The sequence below is a fragment of the Cololabis saira genome, chromosome 3 (genome assembly GCF_033807715.1).
Source record: "Cololabis saira isolate AMF1-May2022 chromosome 3, fColSai1.1, whole genome shotgun sequence".
Classification (NCBI taxonomy): Eukaryota; Metazoa; Chordata; class Actinopteri; order Beloniformes; family Belonidae; genus Cololabis; species Cololabis saira.
The window spans coordinates 286,297-302,212 of NC_084589.1; the positions used below are offsets into that span (position 1 = coordinate 286,297).

A 15,916-nucleotide genomic window follows, 5' to 3' on the forward strand; every position below is an offset into this window, starting at 1 on the left:
CATAATTTCTGAGAACTCCGACCAACGTGGAGATTTTTAAAAACTCCGTCTTCACCTTTGCTTGTAAACGGAGGGAAACGGACATTTAGGCTTCAGAACGTCACATTATGTGACAGAAACCAGCGTCATATGTGTGACCTGTGTTTACAATTTGTTTGGCCACCGTCAATATTTTCTTGTATTTTACCTGTTTTATATTCTAATGTCACACTTAAAAGTAACTCCACTTCTCTGTCACTCCAAACCAAAGACTCTCGTTCATCTTGGAAGTAACTGGAAGTTACTCGTGTCATTTGTTGATGTTTCTTTCCAGGATTCTGATTGGCTAGCATGACTTTATCTTCTCGTTACACTGCCCCCTGTAGGTTTGGCTGCTCATAGCACCTTAACAGCTATTTATGCGGGATTGTGTAAATGATGGTATTTTTCAAAAAGTAGAGGGGGAAATATCCGTTTTTGTAAATACCCGGCTATGTGGAAACGTGGCCTTAGAGGACTCGCACATTTGAATGTTTCAATCCAGTTTTCACTTGCATATCCCCAATTCACGACATAGTCGTCTCTAAGTGCTTGATACAGAAAACAAACAAAGCTACAAAACTATCCTGTAGTTTCACCATCCTCTATTTTCAATACCAATTACTGGCCAATTAGAAATAGGGTGTTATGTTGGCAAAGGAGTAATGATCTGTCATTTTTATATATATTAATATATTAGACATTGTTGAAACCCCGAAGGCTTCAGCAGTAATCAATACCAGGCCAATTGTCCCAGACTGAATGAAGTGTCACACAGGGTTAGAGTTTCTCCTGAATCTGGAATCCATTTCCCCTATCAGACCTAAGACTGGACGTGACTGGGGCCAAAGCAGCTGGAGCTACTGCTGCATGGCTTCATCACGTCGCTTCATACGAGTCAGTGTCAGGAGGAGGCCGCTGAAGAGTCTGGCAGTCCCACAAGCGTCTGTTTAAACACCAGTATTTTTAGTCATGCCAGCTAAACGCAGAGTAAACCTGCACCATTTGATATATTTTTGTTGCATCTCACCACTCTCAAAGCTCTGCAGAAAGGCAGAGCACCTGCAGGCCGCTAAGCAATTACGTTCAATTTTACAACGGTGCCTTGAAAGAGCCAAGACTAAACTACTATGTGAAATAAACAGAGAGTACTAAGTGTATTTGTCATGCTACCACTTGTTTTAACCTGGGTTTTAGTGTGCGGGAAGACAGCGGCAGGCAGCGTGTTTGAAGTACTGTGCCAATAAAGCTGTCATGCAGGCTCATTAGTTGTATGATTCATGCATTAAACTGTCTGATCAGCACACCTCACACTCACTTTCACTTCAGATAAATGTGGGATACGTTCATTTTGCGGTTGAGGGGTTGTCTGTGTGTAAGAAAATCGGAGATTTCCTTCTGCAAAGCCGCAGATACAGCGGATCAAAAGTACTGAGCTGATTTAAAACAACTTGAGAGGTCCAACAGTAAGTGCAAAACGACACTGCCAGACATGCAGACACTTCCAGTCCAGCTCTGTATGTTTGTACATGCGTTTTATGTTTTAAATTGCTTGGAGTTTTGGTTGGTTTAACCCTTGCAGGGCACTGAGACTCGGGTCAAAGCGGCCAAAGCCGGAGCGAAGGCCCCTCGGTTGCTCAGAGGGGTTGCGAGGGTTAAACTTTATTTCCCCGCTGTCCTGCTTGCCATGATGAGAATGCAAGTGTGTAAGTGTGAGTCGGGTTTAAGCGTGTGTAGGGCGCAGCGCGGAAATGTGTGTATTTGAGGTATAAACACAGCCAAGGCCGAGTAGTAGTGGGACTCGCGCTGCCTTTTCCAACCAGGATGCCAGAGTGCTCTCATGCTCTTTCTGAGAGGTTTGACGCAAAACTCAGCAAATGGAAGGGTCCTCTCTCCCTCCGCCCTGCAGGAACTTTCATCTGTGTGCTGCCAGACTGTGAAATGTGGGATTTTGAACCCAGCCTTCTCTGACTCACTCCCGATCCTCCAACCAGTTGTTAATTACTTGGATTCTCAAAGCATTTTGTAGAGTTACAAGTTGGATGTTTTAAAGGAACTATTTTGCTCAGAAAATGACAGAGCCAGACATGATTTCATGTTAGAAACAAGTGATGGCAGCCATTACAAACACACTTCCAACAGGCCTCCGCTGTGCAAGAATGTCTCGTGTGCAGACTTCGTGTTTACCCTATCAATCCTTTCCAAACAATTTAATTGCGTTTGAAAAACTGAAAGTTTTCAGTCACAGTCACGTCTTAGCCTTTTCTAAAAAATGAATGTAATCGATTACTGTTCCTTAAAGTCTCCTTTCAAGTTTAAATGACAACTGAACCACCTGTCCCTTTTACTGGTATCAGCAAACTGGATAAGGAGAGTTTAACAAGTGAGGGATGGTGTAATGTTTAGCAAACGATAGCTTTATGACGCTGTCCAGAAATAGCAGCTGTGTGCCGATAAGACCTGTGACTGGATATCAAGTACTTTAAATTCCTGTAAAGTCAATAACGAAGTGCATGAATACAATAGTCAAAATCTTTGTACACCCAAACAGGTCCGGACCTCCTATGTGGTGTTCATGTTTTCCCAGTGTGGGTTTTCTCCAGGTTCTCCACCACCCTCCTCCGCTGTGCCCCAAAAGCAGACATGGTTGGTGATTGTGCATTGACCACAGGTGCAAATGTGAGCAAAAACAAGGTTGTTTTCTTCTCATTTGTGTCCGTTTGGTTCTGTGATCACCTCCTGCGCAATCCAGGGTTTTCCCAGCGTTCACAAAAACAAGAGTGCCACAAGTGTGTCTCACTGACTATGTTTCCATGCAGTCAATAACCCTTTTCTAACCCGAATATTAGCAATAACCCGGTTGCCATGTAAACACCAATAACCCCTTTGAATAACCGGAATTTGCTCGTATTCCGGTTTTTAAAAACCCTAAAATGACCCCTGGTTTACTCCTTTTCTAACCCGAATATTTGGTCCCCATCAAAAGGAACAGGAATTTGTTTTCTGACCATGTTCTTTTCACAAGGAATCTTGGTCTTTTGAGTCCAGAAAGTTCTTATAAACATGGCGAAACGCAAGACCAGGAGGAGACTAATCACTTCATAAATGTAATGAAGGATATGAACATTTCTGCATTTGTAGACGGTAAAAAGTACAGGGATAGCCAGATTTACAAAAAGGTGAGCGAAAAGTTGCACGAAGCAGGATTTGTAGGAACGCCAGACCAGATCAAGCTCCGCTGGAAGACGCTGAAAAATGCCTATTACTGGGCCAAATAACAAAACGGTACCAGCGGGTCCGACCCATCTACCTTCCCCCAATTCGACATAATGGATGAGATTTTGGGGCAAAGACCCATTACTACTGCCGGTCATTATCCGCCGTGCTGCTGTTATTGTTATTGTTGTGGATTTGGATTCAGAAAGAAGAAACGGAAATGACGGGAATTGCGTCATGACGTTCTCCGTGTGTCGCTGGTTTGATCCAGATATCCCAAATGATTAATCCCCATGTAAACAGGGATAACCCTGTTAGCTCACGCATGGAAACACATTATTCCCAATGTTTCAGTAACCGGAATATTGACCTTAACCCCAATTTTGACTGCATGTAAACGTAGTCAATGTTGTCAAAATGTGATTTAATCCTGACGTAGATGTCCACAAGTAAAGCTCTCAAAGCTAAAACAATGTTCAATGTTTGAATGTGCCAGTGAATGAGTTAATGAGAAGTAGTGAGGGGATCGCTGGTGTATGAATGTTCCGGTGGTGGTCGGAGCGTTGGGTTGGCCGCCACATAAGGTAAAGGGAAAGCAATATGTAAGGGGTGATATGTTTGGTTTATTTGGATCCTTGTTTGAATTTTGTTCACCCTCGCAAGGCGCTAAGGGATAGCAAGCCCTCTGAGGGGCCCGAGGGCCTTCGCTCTGGCTTGGGTCTGGCTTGACCCGAGCCGTAGTGCCTTGCAAGGGTTAATCATGGTTCGGTATTGTGTTTTTTCTTGTTTGTCATCCGTCTGTTTCAGTAGTAATGCTTTTGCACCCATGTTCTGCTAGCTCCTGTGAAGAAAAAGTAGCCTACATGTTGGAAAATAACAAAAGTAACCCATGTTTTCTATTCGGCACTGTAGCCAGGCTGACAATGAGTCACAACTCTGTTGAGCCATGCATTCCTGCAGCTCTCAGTAGTGAAAACTTTAGGAGCTTCTTTCACAGTAAAATCATGAGAATTAGAGAAGAAATCAACCAGGCCCACCTGTAAGCGGCTGTGGGCGTTATTACTTGCGTATAAAGCCCAACAGCTTAGCTCCACGATATTTGCTAGACCTGATAGTGCCTTATGTTCCTGGCAGAGCTCTCCGTTCTCAGAGTGTAGGTTTACTTGTAGTTCCTAGACTATCTAAATGTAGATTTGGAGGACTGGCCTTCTGGTACCAGGAACCGTTACTATGGAACCAACTTACAATCTGGGATAAGGAGGCTGACACCACCTCCACCTTTAAAACAAACTTAAAACCTTTCTGTTTAGTAAAGCTTATAGTTAGTGTTTAGTAAACCTCTAGTTAGTGTTAGTAAACCTCTAGTTAGTGTTTAGTAAACCTCTAGTTAGTGTTAGTAAACCTCTAGTTAGTGTTAGTAAACCTCTAGTTAGTGTAAACTCTAGTGTGTTAGAGTCAGTAGTCATAGCTGCAGCTATAGAACAAGACTATAATAGTTAGTCTCAAACATAGCTTGGTCGTAGATATGCTGCTATAGGCTTATGCTGCTGGGGGGCACCGAGATGATCCACTGGGCGGTGCCCATCACCCCTCCTTCTTTCCTCTTCTTCTTTTCCTTTCTCATTTATTTATTATAAGCATCTCATAACCATCATTGTTGTCCATTGCTCTTGTAGTTTGTTGTGCGGGCCCCACCCCCTCAACCCTTCATTTTCTCCTCTGTGCATGTTTGCAGGCCGGAGCTTCAGGAGCTGCATGCTGACCTGCAGTCCCCCCTCTGATCATCCCACTGCTGCTTCCACCTGTCTGTATGGATGTCTGCCAGATGCCCCTCTGACCACCTCAGTGTCTGCTGTACATCTGCTTGTCATCCCTGTACTGCACCAGTTAGCCATTGTGTCTGTGTCTCTCCTTTCTCTGTTCTTCATTCTCTCTGTTCTCTCTTTTCATGCTCTGTCCAGCTGGTCTTCAGCAGGAGGTTCCCCTTTATGATCCAGGTCCTGGTCCAGGTTTCTCCCCCCTTATGATCCAGGTCCTGGTCCAGGTTTCTCCCCCCTTATGATCCAGGTCCTGGTCCAGGTTTCTACCCCCTTATGATCCAGGTCCTGGTCCAGGTTTCTCCCCCCTTATGATCCAGGTCCTGGTCCAGGTTTCTACCCCCTTATGATCCAGGTCCTGGTCCAGGTTTCTACCCTCCTTATGATCCAGGTCATGGTCCAGGTTTCTACCCCCTTATGATCCAGGTCCTGGTCCAGGTTTCTTCCTCCTAAAGGGGAGTTTTTCTTGCCACTGTTTGGCTTAAGGTTTTTCTCCCACTAGGGGGGATTTTACCTGCTATTGTTTATTTAATAACTGCTCGGGGGTTCATGTTCTGGGTCTCGCTATATAAATAAAATTGAATTGAATGGCCATGTCCACCACTGCAGCCCAATAAAACAGATTTTCATGTTCACGTCATTTCAACATTTAAATGAATGTGTTTGTGCAGACTGCTAAGTGTGGTGTTGTATTGATACCATAGTTGTACCATTTAAAATGTGTTGCTATCGTTTAAATATATGGAGCTAAATAAAGTTGTTTACAAACTTTGTCAGTGGACTTTGTACCCCACTAAAAGTATATAAATAACCCGGCGAGTGTCAGATGTTGGTGTAGTGTGGAGGAATCAAACCGCAGACAGGCCGGTAACACCTACCAAAAGTGCATATCATCCTCACTATTTACATGTTATGGTAACAACATACGGCTCATGTATCTCCAGCTCCCCGTGTCCTTCGTGCATCATCTCTCCCTGACTGTTTCTGTCTCTCCGTGTCATCCCTCTTGTCATTTATATCTTCTCTGGCCTGTCCACCGGTCCGTCTTCTTCCTCAGCAACGCTTCTCCTTTCTGTGCGTCTAAAAGAAGGTCTGCTTGAGTCATTTCTCTATAAAGCAGTCTGCTGCGTGACCGAATGACTGATGTGCTCAACGAGCAGCCAAGATTCCACAGTTGACTATAAAAATATGAATAAAAAAAAAAAAAGAGAATCCAATCTTGGAACGTCCACAAAGCCACTTTTATATGTGCTCTTCTTCTCTTCCACTTTGTGGGCCAAATAAAGAAGTCATTGTTATTTTTTCCCAGTCCTTATTTCTTTTTCTTCCCTATCTTAAAAAAAGGAACACCCCCACCGGCATCAGAAATTCCAATTCGATGCCACGAACAAGATTGCATTCATCCCGAGCGCTGCCAAGCTGACCCCTGAACCGACCTGGAAGAGATCAGGTGACATGGGAGCAAAAAAACATGGAACTCACAAATAAATCTATTCTACCTTCATCTCTCTGCTCGGATCGTGTACTTCCAGCGCGTAAAACTGACATTCACAAGCGCACAGCTGTAAGCATGAGACTAAAATAAATGGCATGTTAATATGACAAGGCTGTATTTACTATCAGTGCCTCCCGTCCCACTCAAGCTGGTTCACAAGCTCCAAAACACATGTGTAACTGATGCTGTCTGAAAGGCGGCATTAGAGCGCCCTGAATCATTTTTACAGCGTCTTAATCAGAAGCATCTGCTGTGTCAGAGATGTCCGGGTCTTTCGGGACAGTCGGGAATCATCTTTGACCAGTTTTTATGCTCTTGGCCCCCGGAACTGGGAGCGCAGAGGAAGTCAAACTGGGGATTTGAAAGAGTGGTTATGATGGCTTTTAGAGGGTTTTGGGTGGAAACAAGACTTCCAATAAGGTCGGAGAATCTATATAGTATTGGTCTAACAGTAAATATGCTTGTTCATCTGTCACGACCCTGAAAAGAAAAGACGTGTGTGTTGAGCCACAGATCCAACACTGGTCTCCACTATCTGCAGATATTGAGGCTGCAACTCGCAAGACTCGAAGACTAAAGGCCGTCCTGAGAAGAGACGGGACTTCAAACCAAATGTTTTCGTCTATAATAAGGGAGAGTATTCTATTCACATTAAAAGTCAAAGGCAAAGTTCCGTTTTCTTTTGGTAAAATATATGGATTTTTTTTGATAAGGGAGAGAAAAACCCTCTTCCTCTCATGAGTTAGAACCAGGTCTTCCAGAATGTTAAGTGAAAATTAATTAGTATCATGAATCTTATTGCAACTAAAAGAGAGCTTTTCCTTTGTAGTCATGTTTATATAACTTATAGACAAGTATATCTCCCAATGTAACAGCCATAAAACAAAGGAAACCTAATTAAAGCCAACATGTTTGCTCCCGTTCAGTCTGCAGAGAAAACTAAAGCCTTTAATAGTCATAAAATATGTTGTAAATTCAGAAAAACAGAGCATGAAGCATGTTTTAAGGAAATAAAATATGTTTTCAGAAAAATGACGTCAATTCAGAAAAACCTAGTAAAAACAAATAAAATGAAAACTTATTTTCTTACAACTGAATTTAAATAGCTTCCAGACTAGGAGTCATTGTTATTTTATAAGGCTGGAGGTTTCAGACACTCAATTCGAAGTCAAAGTACATTTTGCATAAATTAAATGATTCCAGAACAAGACGTCATATGAATCTGGATCAGCAGCGTCATCCAAGGAAATGGTCCTCCGTCTGAAGTAATGAAACGTCAAAGTCACGAAGCAGCAGAGACACGACGAAGCACCGCCATTCTCTTTCCTTTGTTCTCTCCTGTCAGCGGACGCGTTGCTAAATAGCACGTACAGTCGCTGCTCCGGGCTTTGGAAAGGTGTGACGCCATTCGCAGCTCGAAGGTTTGTATCCACCGCTGAGGGTTTTACCAGTGTCGTGCATGAACGAGTTCAAATGAACACGTTCATTTCTGTGAGAACGTTGAACTGAACGCAACATATTTGCAAATAAAGAACTTGAACGTGAACTTGTTCATTCTGCAGATCAAGAACTGGAATCTGAACTGTTCAGATTATGTGAGTTTCAGCTTCACTGTTTAGGTCCAATTATTACGAATACATTTCAGCACATTTAAAATACTCGACTAGACCAGTGGTTCCCAACCTTTTCCAACTCAGGGCCCACTTTTACGTCTCAAAAATGTTCGCGGCCGACTTCCAAACTTTTTAATTCCCCCTGTTGCTAGCCAGCTATCCATCTTTATACTCCAGTTTCAGGTATCAGCATCAAATGTCAATAAGTCAAGTGTAATGCAGTCCCGCTGCAAAGTGGTCCGACCGATAACAACAAAAGTTCCTATCGCTCATTTGCTTGTCACATGTCTAATACTTGAAGGAAAACAAAACAAAATAATGAAAATAATATTTAAACATTTTCAATATCATTTTAAACATAACTGAGTTTTAACATTTAAAGCATTATTCTGTATATTTTTATATAATTATACCCCCCCCCAAAAAAAATATCATACTTTTTTGGAAATGATTTGGCGGCCCACTTGCAATACCTCTGCGGCCCACCAGGGGGCCGCGGCCCACAGGCTGGGAATCCCTGGACTAGACCACGACTTCACACTACATTACCCACAATGCAGTGCACACTAGCGTAGCAACGGGCACCAGCTCCATGGCAACGGTGGTCTGAGTCCGGTGCATCTTTACATGACCAGAGAACAGAGAGACGTTGCAGACGCAGCGTCAGCGAGACATAGATGATGATCCTTATCATTATCTGCAGGAATTTTACACATCGTCATTCGTACTTCTCACCTAAAAATGTTGAAATAAACTGAGTTCAAATGAAAATGGTGAACTATGAACGTGAACTGTTCATTTTTAAACTATGTGAACTGAACTTTGAACTAGTTCATGAGAAGTATGAACTTGCGCAACACTGGGATTTACAATATCCATCCTTTACACATCCCAGTACTTCAGCACACACTTGACAATCCACAAGCGACTCTCAAGCAAAGAAGCACATGTGCATTAAAACCCTTCTGCAATCACGTCACAAGAATGTAACTCTGGGGAAAAACAATGTGAGGCATTTGTGGAGGCATGGCCCGTGGCAGTGGTCCAACAACCAAACAAGCACTTCCTGCCACATTTGTCCTCAATTGGAGGAAGGAACCACAACCCTTGGCCTGAGGCGTCTCAGCGAGAGCATGTGTCTTACAGCGAGAGATCAAGCTGGGAGACACAAAGATAGAAATTGAATTACAAAAACTACTGTACTCTTCTCCGACTACTGAACCTAATGAATCCAGTATGAGCGGGCTTACTTCCCATAGACTCGTCATCCCAAACAGCCAATAATGATACGGACTAAAGTGCACACTCACTCGCTGGACAGAAGCCCGACTTGTTTACTGAAGGAGTGTAGTAAATGAGAAAACAAAAGCAGATCAAACTCATGGCCAATGTGGCTACATGGAGCGCGCAGCATCAACAGATTCTGTGTTGGACTCATCACAGAAAGAAACATCACAGACTACGTTTACATGCAGTCAAAATTGGGGTTAAGGTCAATATTCCGGTTACTGAAACATTGGGAATAATCTGTTTCCATGCGTGAGTAAACAGGGTTATCCCTGTAAACATGGTAATTAATCATTTGGGATATCTGGATCAAACCAGCGACGCACGGAGAACGTGATGACGCAATTCCCGTCATTTCCGCTTCTTCTTCTTGTATCCAAATCCTAAACAACAACAATCAAAAATCTCATCCATTATGTCGAATTGGGGGAAGCTAGATGGGTTGGACCTGCTGGTACCATTTTGTTTCTTGACCCTGTAGTTCGCCTTTCTATCTGGTCTGGCGTTCATACAAATCCTGTTTCGCGCAACTTTTCTCTCACCTTCTTGTAAATCTGGCTACCCCGGTACTTTCTACCGTCTACAAATGCAGAAATGTTCATATCTTTCATTACATTTATGAAGTGATTAGTCTCCTCCTGGTCTTGCATTTCTCTGTGTTTATAAGAACTTCCTGGACTCAAAAGACCAAGACTCTTTGCGAAAAGAACATGTGCAGAAAACAAATTCCTGTTCCTTTTGATGGGGATATCCCGTTTGGCATTTACATGACCAAATATTCGGGTTAGAAAAGCAGTAACCCAGGGGTCATTTTCGGGTTTTTAAAAACCGGAATATGAGCAAATTCCGGTTATTCAAAGGGGTTATTGTTTGGTGTACATGGCCATGCGAAACCGGGCTATTTCTAATATTCCGGTTAGAAAAGGGTTATTGACTGCATGTAAACGTAGTCACAGTTAAAGGTGGTGTGGGCATAATAACAGCTGAGGGGAGAGTAAACCCGAAGAACAGTTTTATACGTCTTCTCATTTCAGCATCATTCAGGTCCAACTACTCAACACTGATGAGTGTCTATGAACATTTTGCCTCCATGACATTAAAATAGAGACGACTTAAGTCTTGACTGGAGACTTTACAGCGCTGCAATAATGAGAGTAGTGAGAGTATTTCTGTATCGGAGCACCGTTGCTCTCAAAGCTGCTCCCGGCAGCCAGACCTACCGGCACATGTGATGAACCTTTAACTCCATCCGTCTATGTCCATCCTCAAAAACTGCGTGACCTTTAGAGGTTAATAGTGAGTGATGCTGATTATTGTACGTTGCTGGTCATCAAGAAGATTGAATAACTCAAAGAGAACATATCTGAGTCAGTATGGCACCCAGCTCCTTTGGGTTATTTGTGTTGTGGAAATTGAAAGGACCAATGAACTAAACTAAACTAAACAATGTTTACATCCTGCATTGGTGAAGGAATGTATGGAAAAGGTGATGATGTGTCTGTAGCTGTGTCCAGTAATGTTGGCAGGTTTTGGGCATTTTCAAAGGCTGTGATGGGATCCCTGGGAGACAAGTTCACTGCTCAGAAAGGTTGGTAAACTAAACCTTGGTATAGTTCAAACAAGGCTAAATGTAGGGAACCGTGTTTACTGCAGCCCTGGTGAAACAGCCACTGTTTCAATAACAGCATCATAGGAGGAACATAAAAGGGTACCTCGGCGTTACCGCAGAGCAGTTTTCTTTGAGGCCTGTTCACCATGTGCTGAAGATGTTTCTGATTTGAGTTAAACACAGACAGGAAACCACATGTTTGAGCTCGGCAGGGCGGCCAGCCTGCACACCTAGTTACTCTTCTCAGCGCTGCTAGAGGCTACGCATTTCAACTGAGGATTCCCCGATCGTTGTTTACATGTGAAGCAAAGGCTGCCTTTTCCACTTCCTGTTTACGATGACGTGCGTTAATTGTTGTTCAACAACACAGCAGTAACCACAATGAGACTCAGACAAAAATCCCAATATATTTCTGAGAACCTTTAGATGTTGTGATAAAAAAAAGTTTCCATGTCAGTGGCTGTAGCAAAGGCCCAGAGGAGGAGGAAGAGGTGGAGGAAGGGAGGGAGGGGTGGAGGAAAAGGGTGGGGGTGGTGGTGGAATTATGGGGGAATGATGACTTACCAATACAGATTACACACGTCACTGAACACAACTTAGAAAGAGAAACAAATAAGTACCAGTACAGTCATTTGGTTACTCATTGACAAGTGAAATATGACGAGCAGATGTGTCTGATAACATCTTGATTCCACAGTTCAGTTGTTTACAGCTGTGTAAACACTGTCAAACAAATCTCACTTTCTAACGTGCTTCCATGAACGTCTTGAGCTAATGTATGGTACTGTATGGTACTGTATGGTATGGTATGGTATGGTATGGTATGGTATGGTATGGTATGGTATGGTATGGTATGGTATGGTACTGTATGGTATGGTATGGTACTGTATGGTATGGTAGTGTGGTACTGTATGGTACTGTATGGTATGGTACTGTACTGTATGGTATGGTATGGTATGGTATGGTATGGTACTGTATGGTATGGTATGGTAGTGTGGTACTGTATGGTATGGTACTGTATGGTATGGTATGGTATGGTACTGTATGGTATGGTACTGTACTGTATGGTATGGTATGGTACTGTATGGTATGGTATGGTATGGTATGGTACTGTATGGTATGGTATGGTAGTGTGGTACTGTATGGTATGGTACTGTATGGTATGGTATGGTACTGTATGGTATGGTACTGTACTGTATGGTATGGTACTGTATGGTATGGTATGGTATGGTATGGTACTGTATGGTATGGTATGGTACTGTATGGTATGGTATGGTATGGTATGGTATGGTACTGTATGGTATGGTATGGTACTGTATGGTATGGTATGGTATGGTATGGTATGGTAGTGTGGTACTGTATGGTATGGTATGGTACTGTATGGTATGGTATGGTATGGTAGTGTGGTACTGTATGGTATGGTATGGTACTGTATGGTATGGTATGGTATGGTAGTGTGGTACTGTATGGTATGGTATGGTACTGTATGGTATGGTATGGTATGGTATGGTACTGTATGGTATGGTATGGTAGTGTGGTACTGTATGGTATGGTATGGTACTTTATGGTATGGTATGGTATGGTACTGTATGGTACTGTATGGTATGGTACTGTATGGTACTGTATGGTATGGTATGGTACTGTATGGTACTGTATGGTATGGTACTGTATGGTACTGTATGGTACTGTATGGTATGGTACTGTATGGTATGATACTGTATGGTACTGTATGGTACTGTATGGTATGGTATGGTACTGTATGGTACTGTATGGTCTGTATGGTATGGTACTATATGGTACTGTATGGTATGGTATGGTACTGTATGGTATGGTAGTGTGGTACTCCAGGTCTGGAATGGAAGCGAGCCGAGACCACCTCTCCTAGGAGATCTTGGCTCGCTTGTTTTGTTCCGCATCCGAGCATGATTGCTGTGTTCACATATACCAAACCAACCGATCTTTAGGGGGAAACGCTCCCTGTTTCGGAACAACAGCTCCAAACGGGACAGGTGTGAAAGCACCCTTAGAGTCGAGGGGTGAAAGGTGGCCGGGCCGCTTTTCTTTAATAAGTTGTGGGATCCTACTCGGAAGTGTAATGATTCATCAAAACGTTTTCAGAGTAAATGTTCTCCTTGTTTTCCAGAAGTCAGCTTTCTGCGAGTGGAAACCAAAAACCAGCAAAGCTGCCATGTGAAAACAAAAAAGCCTAAATACGGAAACTTGAGGACGCAGGAATCGTTTTCACAGGGTTCATCAGACCACATGCAACCGGATCATGCTGGTGTTGTGTACTCACTGGGGGAGAATACCAGCTCGTCGTTGCACTCTTCCTTTGAACAGGAGCAGAAATGTGCAAAGCCCCTCGTCGAGTTCTTCTCCTTCATCACGCAGGTGGAGCTGTTGGAGTCATCCAGCATAACCCCATAGAGAGGCATGGACGGGTCGTGACAGAGAGTTTCGATAGAGAAGCCTGTCCCATTCGTCCTCCTGAAAGACAGGGTCAGAATAGAGGTGCCCTTCTCTCAAAACTGACACAATTCCCAATAGTCTTATTGTAATGTCTGGAGCAGGTTTTGGTCAGAATACCACAGCAACAGTACAAAAGCAGGGGTGGGTGGAGTTAGCATCTTCACTCCTGAGATACACTAGTGTTATACCACGGTCTGTGTGAATACTCGATTCTGATTGGCTGGAAGGTGTAGGTTAAAAGTGGTAATGGACACCTAGAAAACAAGTTTGGTCAAATTGCCTGATATCTTTAATATCATTGCGCTGGATCAACTGCCAGGTGGTAACCACGGAGATTATTATTATTATGTTTTCGAATGGTTGACATTATATGTAGCTTCATAAAACAATTTAGGAAACTATCTGTGGACTTTGATTCTTTGAAACAAATATATTTCCTGTTTGTTAGCATAGCCGAGCGGAGCTGAGCGGACTAGAATATCTCCCGTTGCTGAGTCGTATCTCAGGTCCGTCCTAGTTACTGGAGAATCAACACTGTGTCCTTTGCATAAGGACCTTATGGGACGGTAGTGATTGTTCCAGGTATTAGTCAAACCCTCAGGTGTTACCAAGGAAACTGAGTTATGGCTTGTTAAAAAACTTTGTAACTTACCAGGTTCCAACGGCTGCAGACGAGAGATTAAATAGCCGCTCAGCCGCTCAGCTGTGGCTTGTTATAAAACTAATGATTTCAACTGAAAACACATTAAAGCATGAATAACTGATTTAATGTTTATTTATTTTTTTGGTAAGTGACCGTGGTATAAGCGGGATAATGCCCTTCGAGGTGTCTATTAACATTTATATATGGACTTTGCCCCCGCGTCGTCCATATATTAATGTTAATGGACACCTCGTCGGGCATTATCCCTTACATATTTGCCTTTGAACAGCTGTGAGGGTAACAGATAAATCAGTGACACAAGGGTTGGGGTAGTCCTCTGCTCTTCGATACCTACCAGATAGCAACACAGACCTCATTGACGTCAGCACAGATGGAGGTGATGGAGCAGTTGGATGTGCAGGTCCCTGTGCCATCGCAGGGGGAAAACTCCAGGTCACAGAACTTACAGAGCTGGCTGACGGGGTACATGAACGACATACCTGCAGATCACACACAAATACATACATTCATGGTTCCATCAAGCAACACTCACACGTAATGTTCACCACAACATGTTTACTAAGCTCAGTAGTACAAAACATGACAACATGTTGTCGTAGAAAACATCCGTGCACAGCTGATTCCTTGCTTGGACACAACATGGTTTGCTAAACCCGGCACTTTTTTTTTCTCAGTAACAATTAGTACAAAATTTTCACTGGAAATTCACAAAGTTGAATGAAAAGCGGTCCTTATTCCTCATTGGAGGAAAGTTTGGGACCAAATCTGATTGTTGTCAAGGTCAGAGGTCAGAGCATGTGCACTATTAAGGGGTGGATGGATGGATAGATGGATGGATAGATGGATAGATGGATGGATGGATGGATGGATGGATGGATGGATGGATGGATGGATGGATGGATGGATGGATGGATGGATGATGGATGGATGGATAATGGATGGATGGATGGATGGATGGATGGAAGGATGGATGGATGATGGATGGATGGATGGATTGATGGACAGATGGATGATTGGATGGATGGATGGATGGATTGATGGACGGATGGATGATTGGATGGACGGATGGATGGATGGATGGATGGATGATGGATGGATGATGGATGATGGATGGATGATGGATGGATGGATGGATGGATGGGTGGATGGATGGATTGATGGATGGATGGATGGATGGATGATGGATGGATGGATGGATGGATGGATGATGGATGATGGATGATGGATGGATGATGGATGGATGGATGGATGGATGGATGGATGGATGGATGGATGGATGGATGGATGGACGGATGGATGGATGGATGGATGGATGGATGGACGGACGGACAGATGGATGGACAGGCAGATGGATGGGTGGATGGATGGATGGGTGGATGGATGGATGGATGGACAGGCAGATGGATGGATGGGTGGATGGATTGATGGACGGATGGATGATGGATGGATAATGGATGGATGGATGGATGGATGGATGGATGGATGGATGGATGGGTGGATGGATGGACGGACAGATGGATGATGGATGTAAGTAAGTAAGTAAGTAAATTTTATTTATATAGCACCTCTCACAGAGAGAAACTCACGAAGTGCTTTACATACAGAAAAAACAGTAAAAACATGAGGTAATTAAAAAGCTGCACAATGTGTCTCTAAGGAAAATAACAAACAGAAAAGAAAGAAAGAAAAAGACAAAAAGAAAAGAAACAAAAATCATAATACATCAAT

General features: G+C 43.2%; 1 protein-coding gene across 1 annotated transcript in view; it reads right to left on the reverse strand.

The window, feature by feature from the left end:
• Positions 1-15,916, reverse strand: part of LOC133424374 (TGF-beta receptor type-2-like) — a 55,636-nt gene that overhangs the window by 24,382 nt on the left and 15,338 nt on the right. Inside the window, exons 2-3 of the mRNA XM_061714928.1 lie at positions 14,523-14,667; positions 13,352-13,542 (exon numbers count right to left, since the gene is read on the reverse strand). Coding sequence (XP_061570912.1) covers positions 13,352-13,542; positions 14,523-14,667 — 336 coding nt within the window. The remainder of the gene's footprint in view (positions 1-13,351; positions 13,543-14,522; positions 14,668-15,916) is intronic.